The following is a 16,327-nucleotide window of genomic DNA, read 5'->3' as shown; positions in this document are numbered from 1 at the left end:
ATTTTCCACAGCGAGGCGTCTCCAGAGAGGCCGATGTCAGTATTGACCCTCTCTGTTTGTTCAGAGCACCTGTCCACGGCCTCTTGTACAAAACGCTCCCTTGTTCAGTGTCAATCTTACCAAGAAAGGGTGATGAAGAGGAATATTTGGTTTTGTTTCCTTGAAGAAAGCAATCAGTGGCATTCAGACCATTTTTCCAAGATGTACATTCAGTTTTTTGGGGTTTTTTTCACACAACGCTTGACCTGGAGTACTTACCAGGTGTCTGGAAGTTCAGTCGCCGGAGCTCAACCGGATCAGTGGGATGATGAAGAGGCATTTCTTTGCTGTTTGGAAGGCTGCCTTTTCTGGCTTCGGTTTCTGCTCTTTTTCTGCAGGATATAAAGCAAATTCAAATGATCTCAGCCAAGAAAACAGATGCTTTTTTTTTTTTTTTTTTCCCTCTATTGTTGTATAACCGCAAAATGCACGTTGTTGTCCCATGAATAATGAGGGGAAATATGTAATTAAGGAGCTGACAGGACTACATTGTCTCGGCATGCAGGACTACAGGGGATAGTCTGAGTAACATCTCTTCATAGTATAATGGCTTGCAGTACAATAGCTTCTAGCTGGTTAATTCCAGCCTTAGTGAAGCTTAATGTTCACGTTTCAGTGATAGTGTCAGGTCATGCATTCAGCGTTTAAGAAAATTGGAAGCTTTGTTGGGGCCAGGATTTATATGCATTATACTGAAACCAGTTTGTTAATGCACATACGCTTAATTATATAGCATGGTGCAAAACCAGTCCTTATTTCTTATGCATACCCTGCATAGCATGCTTTATTTCTAATCATTTAAAGTAGTCTTTAATACTTCGGTAAGCTTTCTAAAGAACTTCACCAGTCTTTATTTGAACTTCAACTTTCTCATTCATTTTCAGCATAAAATCCGTAATTTGCTTTAAAACAAAGAAAGTGGACAAAAAGTACAAAAGTATAAGTCTTTTTTTTTTTCTTTTTTTTTTTAAGTCACAACAGAAGATAAAGACAATAATTACAAAAAATCATCATCCTTTAGTTGATCTACTGTACAGGTTTTCAGCTAACAGCTCTTTGAGGATGATTCTTTTTGTGCTTCTGCATAATGTTTTAATGTCAATTCAGGGAAACTCTTGCATTTAAGCTTTAAGAGTGTATATAAAAAAAGTCAAGATATGATCTTAGAAAAGCCAAAAAAACTCAAACGTTCTAGAAGGAATGAGGGACAAATCAAGACTCTTGTACCAAAGGTCACATGTGGAATGTTAAATAACATATCTGAGTTCCAGGGGATCTTTGGAGTAAGTATAGACCAGTTACTGGTATAAAGACGTTCCAGGGTTTTAAAATGTTAAGTTTAAAAATAGCTAAAAATGTCATCAAACCATTCAAACAGTCTTCCACCATTTTTTATGCAACATAAACTGTCAGAGCAACAGACATTTCTCCAGTTCTTCCAAGTACTGACTATTGCAGCAATGTCCCAATTCACCAGTTGTTGCCTGCACACTGCTGGTCAGCTCACTCAATGAAGGCTTCAACATTCTTCCCTCAATGACAAGAAAGTAAAATTTGCCTTGGTTTAAATATTTCTGGTTTTAAAAAAAATAACACTCATGATGGCAAAATTAAATAAGTGGCATCTATCATTTGTATTAATCTAACAATGTTTTGAAACTATAGTTGGCAAAGTACATGTCTGTTAAGCAGTTGTCTAATTAATCTGCCAACATAAGTCAATGTATTAGTATGAAAGTAACTAATGGCTAAGAAATGGCTAAGATTCTTCTTGTAATAATGTTCATAATACTGGATTATTTACGCAGTTGTATAAATAACTGTTCCTGTCCTCTTTTACATGCAAGTATTTAAGATGATATTCCACATTTTTGATTTAAATGTTTTTGCTCAAAACCGTACAGTGATAATCTCATCCCTGCCAATGACCAGTTATGCACTTTTTCTTGTTTGTTTAAAAAAAAAAAAAAACGCTCTTACATATGCAACATGCCTCTCTTGCAGGGGAAAGATGTGTTCATTAGCGACATGCAAAAGAAAAGAACTGACCAAGAAGTTCAGTTATTTCTTTATTTCTTTCTTTTTTGTTCATTTCTTTGGCACTCTTACCTGTCTGGTTTGCTGCTCCATTGGTCAGCAAAAAAAGAAAAAAAAAAGAAATGGCAACACAACATTAGGCAATGAGACCTTTAAGTTTTAATATTACTGAGACTTCCAGAAGCTAAACCAAAAGCAGCAAGGGAAAAATGAATCCATCTCGCCTGACTTTTTTTTTTGCTTTGTGTGCAAGATTAGTGATGCTTCACTTCGGAGGATTATGCTCAATTATGCAGCCTTGAGGTTCTTTGTTTCAAACACTACAGATTCCCAGGTGCAGCCAAGATTCGTACAATGTATCTCAGCTATTTCAAGCAGTTTCAGATGATTGCTTCTTGTTCAAGCATAAAAGTCATCTCTTGACTGCTAATTGGCGTGTCTGTCTGTTCCTGTACGCCACTGTTTTATGCATTTATAAAACTCAGAGACGATGCACACTAAAGATTCATGCATTTGGTATTTTATATGAAACAACATGTGGGATCGTTGAGTTTGATGAAATGAGTGTGATGGGGCACACGCTTGTGGTGGGGTTTTTATTTTCACTTGAAACAACATCCATCAGTCTTATTGCCATGATTGTATTTGGAGATGTAAAATTTATTTTTATGTCCAGGCTCAGCAGATCTCACCACAATTTTGTTGTGTTCTTGCATGAAAGTTGTACTCTACCCCATAAATATTGATCTTAAGAGAAATATCACCTGGTTCAAGTGCTAAATGTCCCCTTGCCTGTCAACAACTAATCTGGTAATCAATGTTTACATCTACTAGACTTGTACAGATGCTAAAGAAAATAAATCATAATGAAAAAAAAAAGAATCTCGTTGTTTTTTTTATTAAGTTGAAAAAAATGAAACATGTTTTCTAGTTTTAATATAGAGAAATATGCAATTTTTTTTGTTCATTTTGATGCTAGTGACAATCCAGAAAAGGACTATTTACAACAGATTTTTATTAGACTGTGCTGTTAGTATGTTAAGAAAAAAATTACTCTCCACAAGTTGTAGCTTAAGGGCTCCCATGAAAATATGCTTAGGCATAGATATTTGACTGAATGAACTGCTGCTTATGTAGAAGGCTAGTGGAGACGGACGAGGACGTGAACGACGCAGGAGCGTAAATGTGTGCAGGTGCATGTTTAAAGGCTGTGCGTGTCCTGGCGGAACAGGAGGACACAGGAGAAGGGAGCATAAGGTCAAAAATGAGGATCTGTAGCTCAGGTTCCCCAGTTGGATGGGTCGTGGTGAAAGGTGTGGGGAGAGGAGGGGGGAAGGTTAGCATGGCTGGGAAGTGAGCCCACACCCCGGGGTCCTTCTGAAAGCTTCACACACATGCAGTGACAGGCAGCAGATAGTCAAAGCTCTTCCCTCCTACGCTTGACTGATGAGCAGTGACATTACGGGCTCAGAATATCACTAGGGGGTTCCAGTTAAAAGAAAAAAAAAAGGGGGGAGGGGGATATTTTCATTCAGTGGGAAGAGCATTACAGCAGTGTTTGCTACAGTTTAAAGAGAGTTCCTGAGTGTGGAGGGAGGCGTGTGATTAACTTTCAGTCAGCAGACGTGTCTGTTTGAAGGACTGTGGGCGCCTGAGCTTTGATGGCTTGACAGTTCGGGTAGATGCATGTTTGGAATTACTCATGTTAGAATTAATGTGAATTACTGAGAAGGAAGGTCACACTTAGTCCAAGGATCGATGCGCCTCCGGCTTAAAGGTAAAAAATCACATTTTCTACATCTGAACACTGGAATTTGTTTCAATGTTTCAGTTTATTCAGCACTACATTGTTGCCACTCATATGGCATTCTTTATAATTATTAGCCACCCTGGTGAAGATGTAAAAAAGCCTTAAAATAATTATTATATTGCAGTAGGATCAGCTGACAAAAAAACAAATCTCACAAAACAATATTCTTGATCAGAGTCTAGGAGTTTATTACCTCATGGATTAATTTTTGATTCCCCGGTGAAAAAATGCGATGTGACATAGTAGCCTATTTTTTTTTTTATAAACTCTTCAAAGTGGGAGCAAGAGGAGAACAAGGCATTTTTAGAAAACAGGACGGATGTTAATCTTTATTAGTCAGGAAATGGCTGCAAGAAAAACGCTGCTCAAATTTACAGTAAGAGTTATAATTAAAACAACTAGAACTGTGACTGACAAGGCTGGACGAGGATCCAACTTTATCTTGCCACTAGGTAGGTCACTGCTACTTCTTGGTAGTGACAACAACTCTGCCAAAAATGCTTTCCTCAATACACCGAACTATAAAACTGGGGATCAAACCGCACCAACCAAAGCTGTACCACTCAGTGGAAAAGAGGCATTAGGATTCAACAGGTTTCCATAACAACCATTAGACGGCAAGCCAAGCCAATTCCAACAACCGCTAATGTAAACAAGGATCCTACAACTTGACTTTACCATACCTTTTCTATATTTTTATTATTCTTTATAACCCAGAACTAAGGACGCTAATGAAAGCACTTAAATGGCTGATAGTTTAAATTTTAAATGTATGGGAGAAAAATTCACAGTTTGATGTAGTGACCCCCCACGCCTCCAAAAAAAGACACAACATAAATAATAGTGTATGAAATACACTATTATTTATGTGGGGGGGGGGCTCTTGTTTGAAACAAATGTTGCAGACATAAGAAAAGCACCTCACTGTAAAGTACGGTAGAGGCTCTGTGATGCAGAATCCGTTAAGCATCTGTCTGTGACTGATTGTTGTGAGTTTCTGATGTGCTGCAATTTCCTCACCTTTTATAAAGAAGGATGGCGATGACGATGCATATGATGAAGACAACTGCCAACACGGGCCCCACCACCCAGATAAGACCTTCCTCCTCGTCCATGATTGGCTGGGGATTGAGGTCTGCTGAAACAACTGGGTCGGAGTACGGGCTGGTGGCATACATGATCTGAGAAGGAAAAATCAAAACTTTGGTCCAGAAAGCAGGTGAAGTTTTTGCTGTCTTAATACCCGTCTGATCTTTTGCTCCACATGTTTCCTATCTATCGCATCCATTCGCAATGCAGTTCAATAAGGCAAATTCAAAGCTAATTCAAAGTTTTCTCTTGAGTAATTTTTTGCACAGCTGCTGTTTGACCAACTACAATTATCTGAGTATCTTTCTTCTCAAGGAAAGAGCTGATTGAACCATTTCATATTCAAACCAGAGATAAAACGATGGTCTCCAGGGAAGAAAATGTATGTGTAAGTGGGCAAATTAGAGATTTGCGTCTGTCCGTCATTATCTACCTGAACTCGGGGTTAGTGAAGAGAGTACGAGGTAGAGCTGTAAACCCTGGAGCTCATCAAATCCATCATCTTGCCTGCAGCTGCCTAATCATGCGGCTTTCTGCTCTTTCGTCCGCACTGACACACACACACACGCACACACACCGACACGCAGGCTGCAGCAGCGGAGATAAGGTGGACCACACGTAGGATGCAATTAAAGAGGAGCTCTGTTATCGAGGTGTTCCTGCGATCGGCGAAGGTCTTCAGGGGGTTTCTCTCCCTAAAGCGTCCAGGGTCAGCTCTTTGGACCGGTTCCCACTGCTGCTTTACGATTTTATGGCAAAGCTGCACAAGCCCTCAGAGTAACACACAACCAGAGGCAGACTGCGACGTTTGGCCGAGATGAAGTGGATTTGACCCTTTCTTAACAGTTTTCATAACTAAATAAGAAATCAGGGAGAGAACTTGAGCTTTAAGATCACAGTGCCTTGAAAAAGTATTCACATCCAACCTTTCAACTTTATTTCTTTTCAACCATAAACTTAAATGTATGTTCATGAGATCTTAAATGATTCAGCAACACAAACAAGGTAGGGAATATTTGAGAATTTCCTTGCTGATAAGAAGCATTCACACAGCATAATGATGTTCAGTGTGATGCGCAGCATTAGCTTTTTTCACACATTAGCATGAATCTGCTGTGTATCCTACTCAGCTTTCAACAAAGAGTGTCAACTTGGCAATGCTAACAGTTCCTCTATCACAGCTGATCCAAAATGAACATAGGCCTCTTTTTCTGATTAATGCCCTCCTTGCATAGCATAGCTTAGGTGTTTGTCAGTACACAATTGTGACAGTTCTGAGATGCTCAAAACTTTGGGTATTTTCTTATAACCGGCTCTTTATCCCTGACTTGTCTGTTGTGTCACTTGGTGATACAAGTACATAATACCTTTTGTTGGACTATTAAAATTCCAACAAATTACATCAAGATTTGGGGTGGTACAGGGACAATGTCAAACAAAGGACAAAACTGAAAAACAGTTGGAGAAACAAACATACGTTTTCAGACATCTCCAGCACGGCGAGCACGAAGAAGATGTATTCCTGGCCGTTCTGGAGTTGTTTGTTTTCAAAGTCGTCGTAAATCTTGCCATCTCCCAGGGTGAACTCTTTGGGCAGGTCTTTGAAGTACGCAGCAATGTAGGCTTTGGGCTCAGCGTGCCTCTGGAAGCGAAGGCCTCTGCTCGTTCGGTTTATCTCTTTCAGTAGCTTTAGTGAAAAAAGAAAAAAAAAAAGCAGCTGATAACACGGGATACGTTCCAGCCGCACGCACACATAAGCAAACCCCGCACTGACTGAATCTGACAATCTCTTTTGATTGCTGAGCTGAAAATGCTGATTGCAAAAAAGGCAGAACATGAGAGGAAAGATCAATAACTTTTTTCTTATTTCATCTGCTCTTATTTTATTTGACGACAAAAGATTGAGAGATTAACAGATTGCGTGAATTCCCGTCACTTAAAGCAGCTGAGGATTATCCAGCAGCTTCAAACAGTGAGAAACAGACTGAATTAATTCAAAACTTACATCGCTCTGTTGATACAATCAAAAGCTTTTTTCTGCTTAAACGCATCGACAAGTAAAATCTGGGGAGAACTTAGCAGCGTTTGATAAGTGTACTGTAATTTATTTTCCACTCATTTTCTGCAGAAAATTAATCTAACACAAATAAAAAGAAACGTAATGGATTCAGACTTTGAATTTGTGGGTTTTGACATCGCGCCGATCCGTTTTTACTCCATGACTGTTATTTGGGTAAATTGTTTCGCCACCTTTCTTTCCCAGCCACAAGTGATAACGATCCTACGAGGCTGAAAGGAAAACAATGCCCTTCATGCAAGCCGGTGTTGTCAAATTCAAATTTCCTCTTACAAAGCATGGATGATAATTATGCTAATGTCGTCTGGTTAGCCATTTCTCTGTCTGAATGCATATATCCAACTTGTGTGAATGGCGGGGTGTGCGTGCGTGTGTGTGGCTGCCATTCACATTACAGAGTGTGTGTCCTCGGCCGTTGTGTGCTTTGTTTTGGCTGCGGGGGTGTTGGTGCTGCCCGATAATGTCTTCAATCATCTCTCCTGTCAACACGGCTAAATCTAGCTGCCCTTGGGAAAAGTTGTGAAAAGGTGAGTGCCAATATTGACAAACAAATAAATTCTGACGGAGAGGGTGACTTTTGGGGCCATCGGTCACAGCTACAGACACGGGCCTCTGGGCATGAGCCATAACGGCGTTGCTGGATGAGACCCCTTGTGTTTTCATTTATCCATCTGTACATATGATATAATGTGATGTTTCTAACAATAAATTAAACATCAGAAGTTGCCAGACTCTGAAGTAGCTGTGCAGAGAAAGGGACCAATCTTTTTGTAGTTGAAAAAGCACAAATGACATCACGGTTCAGGCCAGAAACTGCGTAAAAACAATTAAATGTATGATTCTTAACCAAGCTTTTGATTGGCTTACAAAATGATTAAGTAACTTTAAAATGTATACAAGAGAGACATTTGGAGCTGTGGTTAAAATGTCTTGCCAAATGTTGATTGATGACATAACTTCAGAGAGCAACTGTCTTTTATTTTAAACAAATGACAGATTAATTTATCAACAAAATTTTTTTTCTTAAGGCAACACAGAAATCAATCGAGAGAGAGTTTCCTAAAGACTCTCAAAGCTTTGCAAAAGTAAATTGGGGCCCATCAACAAGAGTCTTGTTTGTAAACAATTTTCTTCTAACATTATGCAAAACTTTTGGCTTCAATTATAATTCACTCAGCTCTTCAAACTATATTAATTTACAGGGTGTTTATTTGAGCCAAATAAACGTTCTACTGTTGTGTTAATGTCCGTTCATCATGGGTAGCATAAGCTTGAAGTGACACCTGTGTGTGAACGTAGACTTGGTGTTCTGCTGAAACCATCGCTCATTGGAACGAGGGTGTTGACGGCTTCAGAGTTACAAAGCTGGTCAGAACTGGAGCAGAAATTAAAACATCTAACCTAAATGTTGCCAAAATTATAGATTTTGAAATGCCGTTTTTGTCACAAGCACTCACTGGCCACTGTTGCGAGTCAACAGCAGACATAGCTCACCACATAAATCACTGGATCTGCAAGGTATTGGTTATGTTATACAATGAACTATTTGAAATATCTTTATTTTTTGGCCACTTTCACAAATGTGCTCAGCTGCCTTTTGCAATTTTTTTTCCCCTCTTCAGAAATGGAATATAACTTCTGTGTGATTCAAGTCTTAAAACAAAAAGTACACTTAAAAAAGTAATGCTCATAAATTTGACAAATTACGTGTTAAAATTTGACTTTTAATACATGAGATTCAAACTTTGATTCTAAATCTGTATTTATAAAAGCCATCATTTAGTTATCAACACTGCTGCACACCTTGATACTTCAAAATTACCCAACTTTGTGCATGTAGTTCTAAATATAAACGTCAAGTGGCTTGTGCGCTAGTTTTTCCTGAAACGCGAAGAGCCGCTAAGGCCTGATGCAGCCCTTCAGGTAATTACTGCAAATACAAAGAGGAGGAGGAGAAGGTGGAGATGGGATGGCAGTTTGCAGTCCAATTGATGGCTACTTCATGTTCTCATTTCCATATGAACAGTGCTCTCTGGAGCTATTTGCGTCAATCAGAAAGACTCATCGCCTGTCTCTCCTGTCCTCTTACCTGTCTCAACTTACTTTTTCCTGCTTTGAGAAATTAAATACGTGCTGGTCGCACACAACTTTGCAGACTGAGTTATGAAGTGAGTCTTGACAGAATACTGCAAACAGAATGTGAGCTGTGCCAGCATTTTAATAATTTCCTTCTATTCAGTGCTACAAGACGATCTAGAACGTACCTCTTCCAGATTCATCTCATCTGGACTGTCCCAGGGACTGTAAAACTTCCCAGTGCGTTGCTTCTTCAGAGGTACGACCACAATATAGTAACCCCTGGAAAATACAGAGAAAAAAAATTTTTGTTAAAGGAGAAATGTGATATGTAATCACTCAATTCTGTTTCTGTGTGTGGCTTAGCATGCTCAGAAAACTTTGCCAATGTGATCGCGTCTTACTCAGGTCCCCACTGGATGAAGTCAAAATAGATACAGAATTAATGCATTCTCATCCCATCATCAAGTTGGCAACAAAACTGGCAAACTTGAGATTTTCTGGTGGGGCATTTCACCAGCTAACATTAGCCAGAATGGCAGAGTGGCAGGCTAATACAAAACTAATTAGCTTAAGCTGTATTATGGAAGCCAGTGGGCCAAGTGCAACCAGCAGCATCAAAAAAAAAAAAATGCATAGAAAAAAGATGAGTTTGAAGCCATCGTGTGCAATGTAATGTGCTCCCTAGCCTTCTGACAATCCTGGCCTTTGCTGAAAGACTATAAGAGACTTTACTGGGCTTAGGGGAGTGCACTCATATGAGTTGGCCTGCTCTAGTATGTAATGATTGAGGTGAAGAGGATATTAGTCTCAAAAGCAGGGAGGAATGAAAATAGTTTATGGGAAAAATACATAATTACTGACAAGGTACTGTGCATAATTGGTTAGTAAGGAAACCTTACTAACTAAGATGTACCAACGTTGTTTAAAATTTATGATTTCAGACAAGATAAAGTCTTCTTTAAACCACTTAACCTGTGATTTCAAATTTTTTTAGATGCCAGAGAAACTACTTGGGTTATTGTCTGGCATCTGTGTGGCTGCACACTGTCTTTTAGTTGACTGAAAGAAGGAAAACATTGTCTGATTGGAAATATTTTCAGTGGTATTTTTATTTTATCAAACCAGGTAAATCTTGTGGTTATCAGCAAGTCGCAAGTAAACCTCCTTACCATAGCAAGCATAGAAATACCTTAAATAATAGCTACATATCACTCTAAACTGGCATCATTCCAGCTTACCTTACTCTTTCAGAAGTTTGGACTGATGGGAGCTCTACGGTCACCATCCCGTCTGAATTTGTTTTGCCAATCATGTAGGGCTTGGTGCGAAGGACGTCTGGGGCCGTCATGGTGGACACGCGATGCTGAAGACCTCCAGCGCTGTTCCCACGGTTGGTCAACAGGAAGGAGTACTGTGTCTCTGGTTGAAGACCCGTGATAAGCTTCTGTGTTAGCTTTCCATCCACCTCCACACTCTGCCCATTGTCATAGAGAATCTGTGTGCGGAGAAAGAAATGTTTCATTTAGATGTTGTAGGAATGTTTTATGCGTTGTTCATTTGTTTGGGTTATAAGCCGTGTGTAAGGTAACCGAACACTCACAGTAAAAGGTTGTGCAGGGTTGTAGGTGTCTGGAATTTCCCACGTCAGCAACACTGACGACTTCATAGCAGCTCTCACGTGGAAATTTTTTGCAAACACTGCTAAAAGAAAGGGGGAGCAGATGATTTAGACACAAAACATCCTTTCTGTCCGTCTTCCTTTGACCCCGCACACTAGTGCTTACCTGGAAGCCTCCTTCAAAACCAGGTTAAAACCAGTACTATGAACTGAAAACTGTCCTCTTACCTTCTTACCAACACCACGTTTATACAGTAATGACTGACCTTAACTTAACTGACAAAACAAAAAGAGACACACATACTTACTCCATGGGAGGTCTTAAATTATAGGGTAACAAAAAAACTAATGATAGGGGAATATGTTAATACCAGAGTCTTCTGGTTGAGTCAGCTTTAGCATTTTGAGACATTAGGATGGAAGTTGTTGCTGAACAGGTCTGAGCAGGAAAAGGTTGATTTTAAGAGGAAAAAGGGGCTAAGAAGTTCAGTGTCTGGTCCTACCTTGATCCACAGGCTGTGTTCTGAATTGGACACTTGGGCTATAGGGACCAGAGCCCTTGCTGGTGAAGGCACACATTTTAATATCATAAGTAGTGTCTGCCCTGAGCCCATCCAGGAGGACGGTTGATTCCGGGGGAATGATGAAGAATTCTGATGGACTCTGCGGGCTGTTGATGTCTTTGTACTGCAGAGCATACTTCACTATTTGACCGTTTTGCTCTGCCAGGAGAACAGGCTGCCAGCTGACCTGAACTGTGGAGGTGCTGGCTCCCTCTGCTTTAATGTTCTGTGGGAAACCGCTTGGTACTTCTTCGTTTGTGGTGACCTCTTTGACCGTCTCCTCCCCAAAACCCACCTTGTTGCGCGCTGAAAGGCGGAAGGTGTATGAGGCTCCCTTGTGGATCTCTTTGGTGGTGTAGTGGTTCTCTCGCTCAGGGAACTCAATAACAGTCAGTGGGTCAACGTCTTTGCGGCCAAAGCGAAGGCGGTAGCCCTGCAGGGGGCCGTGGGTTATTGCTGGGGGGTGCCACTGGAGAAGAGCTGTTCCCATGTTTGTTGTACTGACCATGAGGCGAGGTTTCTCAGGAACTATTGGTGGGAATAGAGAAAATTTTTTAGAAACATAAAGGATGGTGTTTTCTTCATTCATCAGAGCATGGGCCGCTATCAAGGTTATTTAAGGGTTTTAAAAAAATAAAGGTTTCAAAATACCTTAACTTTTCTGTGTCGAGATGCATTCCGACTAGGAGACCCAGAATGGTTTTCTCAAGTCTAATTTTCCTTTATTATTCTGGTAGGTTTTTGATGAGCATTTGTACTGTGGTCTACCAAGGTCTGAGAGTGGGAGACTCACACACCCATTTTGAAAATAAAAGCTGGGATTCTTTGCAATAAGACTTAACCAATGATTCTGTCAAAATGACAGTTTATAACATATGTAGAGTCACTATAAAGTCTATTAAGAAGGAAAAGGATGTTGCTGATGCAGACATCTGTCTTCTATCCCTAGATTGCCTTGGGTTAAACCCTGTTGTTCTACCCATAAACTTCTTCACAGCATGTACATTTTAAATCTGAATTATAATCACATCCAAGCAGTGTCTCTTATTAATGTGGTAAGGCTCTCATTGACTTCAGTTTGTTTCAATTTGTTTACCCATTTGTTTCTTTGCCTATTTGCAGTGCTGCTACTCTTCCAAATGCTACCCGCTGGTCAGCAGGGGTGTAGTAGGCTACTGCACTTTTTTCCATTTACAAGAAAGACGAAATATAATACTTCTGTCTACAACAAATTCAATCTGGAGAAAACTGGTTGAAAATTTAAAGGTGGCACTTGTTCAAATAAGAGAGGTAAAAGTACTTGGATAATGTCAAATATTTTCTTTTGTGAGAATGCCATTAGAACGCCGTGTCTAATCGATGACAAAAGAAGACTACTCCTATTATTTGAATTGCTCATAGCCGCGCACTGTCACAGAAGATGGAAAGAGACTGACTTCCAGTGTTCATCTTTATCAGTGATGATTGGATTACCTGCGCCAGTGGTGGTGATCAGTTTGGGTTTGCTGCGTGCACCGTCACCCTTTGTTGTGTAGGCTGCCACTGTGACTGAGTACGTGGTTTCGGCCTGCAGCTCAGTGATGATCATTTCCTGAAAACATGCAAGAGTTTAAGGTGCTGAACTCTGCGCCTTAAACAGAGTTCATCTCTGCGTGCATAGGTGAGCAGAGATCCTTCGTATCCTTTGTAACCTCTCTGTCAGCTACCGTTTTAGCTAAAGCATAAACATGACTACAATTCATTAAAATCCTACTACAGCTGAACTTTGTTTTAAATAAATCTAATTCATAATATTTGATTAGGTATCAGTTTAAGAAGTCTTGGGTTACGTTCACACAACAGGTCTTGGTCCTTGCTAAAGTCTGATGATTTTTGAGTTGCAGTTCATAAATGCTAAATAAATGCGAATGCAATCAGGCTTCTGTGTGAAAAATGTACGACCCCAAAACAACCTGCATGTGCAGAAAAAGAACGTAGACGTCACATAGAGGCAAACTGTTTACAGAAGTAACAATGGTTGCCGCCGTCTATGGATTGATTTTTAAATTGCTGAGCAATGGGAGCCGACAGTATTGTCACAAGAGCATAAGACAAAGGCAGCTAAGACAAAAGAAAGACAAGTGTCAGCACTACTTGCTTCAGCCATTGTTTACTTCCAAATTTACTGGTGCAGAGTTATAATCCATGTCTCATGTCAACAACGTAAAAGTTTTTTAAAATGCAAGATGACTGTTCAGACTCCAGACTTTGAAAACTTCTGTACATGTATCTGATATAGTGCCATATATGGAAGTGGCACAACTTGGATTTTTATGGGTCAGAAGATCAGAAATGGATTGTTCAGACTACCTTGAAAAAGCAGTTTATGGGTAGCATTTTCCTGCCGTGTGAAAGTAATAAATCATAATAAAGTCTATTGTAGCGACTCACATGTTCAGTTGTATCATCGTAGTCCCACTGTGTGATGTCGAAGAGCGGACAGAACAGAGACAGCAAGTGAGCAAAGGTACAACAGTGCAAATAAAGTATTAACAACCATTTTATCTGTAAGCACCAGCACCAAATGTTTCCTGATAAGAATATTTGTAACATAAGTGAATAATAAGCCAACACATGAATGTCTGCAGACAAATGCTTTGAGTTTGTCAACTGAACTAAGGTCAATGAAGTTTAACAATGATCTCACTCACCACCTGGCAAAAGTACTTATAACTTAGGAGATTTTATTGGGATCTTAAGTGATAGGTTGACACAAAGTACTTCATCACTGTGAAAAGTAAAAAGATGGACTAGTGGCTTTCAAATTTTTTAATAAAAAGAGCCGCAAAGATGCAGGATGGATTTTGATTTTGTCTTCTTTACATTGACACCACAAAATAAAATGCAGTGCAACCAATTGCCTGCAGAAGTGACTTAATTAGGAATGAGAATACTTTCGACTTTCCTATCACTTTCCTGCTGGTATATCTGAATTTCCCCACTGAGGGACAATAAAGGTAATGTCTATTCTAGTTTCATATTGCTTCATCGCAATATGAAACCAGCTGTTCTGTGGAGGCCTTAGGCAGGAAATGCTGCTGCCCACAGTGGAAGAAGAAACTCTGGTCAGAGGTAGGGCAACTACCTCATACAACCGTGCTTCATTTTCCTGACACTTCACAATTATGCACTACCTTGTGTTAGATGTCATATAAAATCCCAACAAAATACAGTCTGCAGTAGCAATATGATAAAATGCCAAAAAGTCCTTTTGCTAATGCAAAAGCTTTACATCATCCCTAATTTCTTTACACTCAACCTCCAAGAAGCTTGAGGTGTAAGTGCAAACACTTCTTGGAAGCAAATTGTAGCAAAATAAGAGAAGACTCAAGACTTTTGCACTCAGTAAAGGGCATTGCCATTACCCATTTGAAGGTGAGGAGGTGAGTGAGACAAAGCAGTACTACATGTCTGAGGAATGAGGCGGCAGGTTGTGTGTCTGGTTGCGTTGGTGGTGGGTGGTGTTGTACCTGAGCATCATCAATCAGGATGTCCTTGATGACTGGCTGTCCTGTGGGCTCCCCATTAACCATCCTGACATAGTGCACCTGGTATCCTCGGATCTGACCGTGCTGCTTGGTGGGCACCGGTGAGCGCCAAATCACTTTAATTGATGAAGAGTTGACAGCCTCCACCTCGACTTTACGAGGTGGCCCACTAGGAACTGGAGGAACACCATGGGATAAAAGAAATAAGGTCAAAATTATAGAGAACCCCCCCAATCTTTGCTTCACCCTCTTAAGCTTCGCCCCCAAAAAATGTTGCAGTGACCAAAAAACAAAAAAAACAAAAACGCACAAAAGTGCAGAAAACCGCAACAAGCACTGCATGACAGAGTTATTTCAACAATGGTAAGGAGAGAGGGGGAAAAAAACAACAGCAAAAAGCAGGTCCGACAACTGACCTAATCTTGTAAAACCATTAAAACCGAGTCGGGTGAATTGTAAAAAATATGGCGTAAAAAATGGGTTTTGTCAATATAGAAAAGTGGAGCCAAAAGAGACTTCAAGAGTTTCATATTCTTGAAGTGCAAGAAGAGTTTTGGCTGTGATGTAAGGAAAAAAAATTTAAACAAAAAATGATTTATTATCACATGAGCTGACAAAAATATTAAAAATGGCCTTTAAAAAGAAAAAAATCTTCCACATTTTGTTTTTCCCACTGTCAGATTTTTTTTTTTTGAAAAAATTCAAGATCTAAAAAAGAACAAAAAAGTTACAAAAATAGACAGTTGGGACTGGAAGCAGAGGCCCAGAGGGGTGAAAAAGCCATACCATATGTTGAAATTAAGCAGCGTGGAGGGTAGAAAAAGCCAAAAAAAGGTGCTTGTGAGAGTTTGTTTGGTTAAAAAAATGACTTTCCAGAACAGAGCCGACAGTACTGAGTGGTCACAGTCATTTCAGAAGCAGGTAGAGGGGGTAGAGAAGAGGCAGCAGCAGATAGAGGCTGTTAGTATCTGGGGGGGTTGGTTAGGTTAGGAAAAGCAGGCTGGATTTTCAGCTGGAGCTTTTTTTATTTTTATTTTTAGCAAACACATACCATCCTCCTCTGTTCGGATAAGCTGCGGCAGGCTCTCAGGTCCTGCTCCGACATCTGTGTGGGCAGTGACCGACACACGGTACTCAGTCCATTTTTCCAGGTTCTCCAAAAGATACTTGGTGCTCTCCGGGGGGATGCCAGAGATTCGGTGAGCGGTGGTGTCCTCCCCTGCGGTGGCGGCGTAGTGAATAGCGTACTGCGTCAAGATCCCGTTCTGCAGCTCCACAGCTGGCGGCCGCCAACTTACCAGGATACTGGTCGAGCTGGGGCTGTGGCACTTTACATCCTGAGGCGGGCCGGCGGGCTCTGGACGGCGAAGTGGTTTGGTAGCAGATCCGTTTTGTTGCGATTTGGTTTAGATTTGTTGTTTGAGGCCATTCATTTGTTTGTTGTTTTTTGTTTTTAAAGGAGGTTCAGTTTTTTTAGGGGTTTTTTTT

The 16,327-nt window shown here is 40.3% G+C and overlaps 1 protein-coding gene across 47 annotated transcripts in view; it reads right to left on the bottom strand.

Moving 5' to 3' along the window:
- LOC122820557 (receptor-type tyrosine-protein phosphatase delta-like) overlaps positions 1–16,327 on the bottom strand; it is a 437,628-nt gene that overhangs the window by 29,781 nt on the left and 391,520 nt on the right. For 19 of the 47 annotated variants that reach the window (XM_044098059.1, XM_044098069.1, XM_044098058.1 and 16 more), the window contains 12 exons: positions 15,891–16,196; positions 14,822–15,015; positions 13,743–13,769; positions 12,786–12,903; positions 11,253–11,840; positions 10,732–10,832; positions 10,370–10,626; positions 9,317–9,410; positions 6,453–6,662; positions 4,907–5,067; positions 2,149–2,160; positions 259–371 (listed from right to left, as the gene is read on the bottom strand). In XM_044098059.1, the coding sequence (XP_043953994.1) occupies positions 259–371; positions 2,149–2,160; positions 4,907–5,067; positions 6,453–6,662; positions 9,317–9,410; positions 10,370–10,626; positions 10,732–10,832; positions 11,253–11,840; positions 12,786–12,903; positions 13,743–13,769; positions 14,822–15,015; positions 15,891–16,196 (2,181 nt within the window). The remainder of the gene's footprint in view (positions 1–258; positions 372–2,148; positions 2,161–4,906; positions 5,068–6,452; positions 6,663–9,316; positions 9,411–10,369; positions 10,627–10,731; positions 10,833–11,252; positions 11,841–12,785; positions 12,904–13,742; positions 13,770–14,821; positions 15,016–15,890; positions 16,197–16,327) is intronic. The other 28 variants (XM_044098092.1, XM_044098093.1, XM_044098095.1 and 25 more) reach the window with 7 other exon arrangements.

The sequence above is a fragment of the Gambusia affinis genome, linkage group LG18 (assembly GCF_019740435.1).
Source record: "Gambusia affinis linkage group LG18, SWU_Gaff_1.0, whole genome shotgun sequence".
Classification (NCBI taxonomy): Eukaryota; Metazoa; Chordata; class Actinopteri; order Cyprinodontiformes; family Poeciliidae; genus Gambusia; species Gambusia affinis.
The sequence above is the reverse complement of the archived record's forward strand: the minus strand, read 5'-3'. Positions and strand labels throughout refer to the sequence as shown.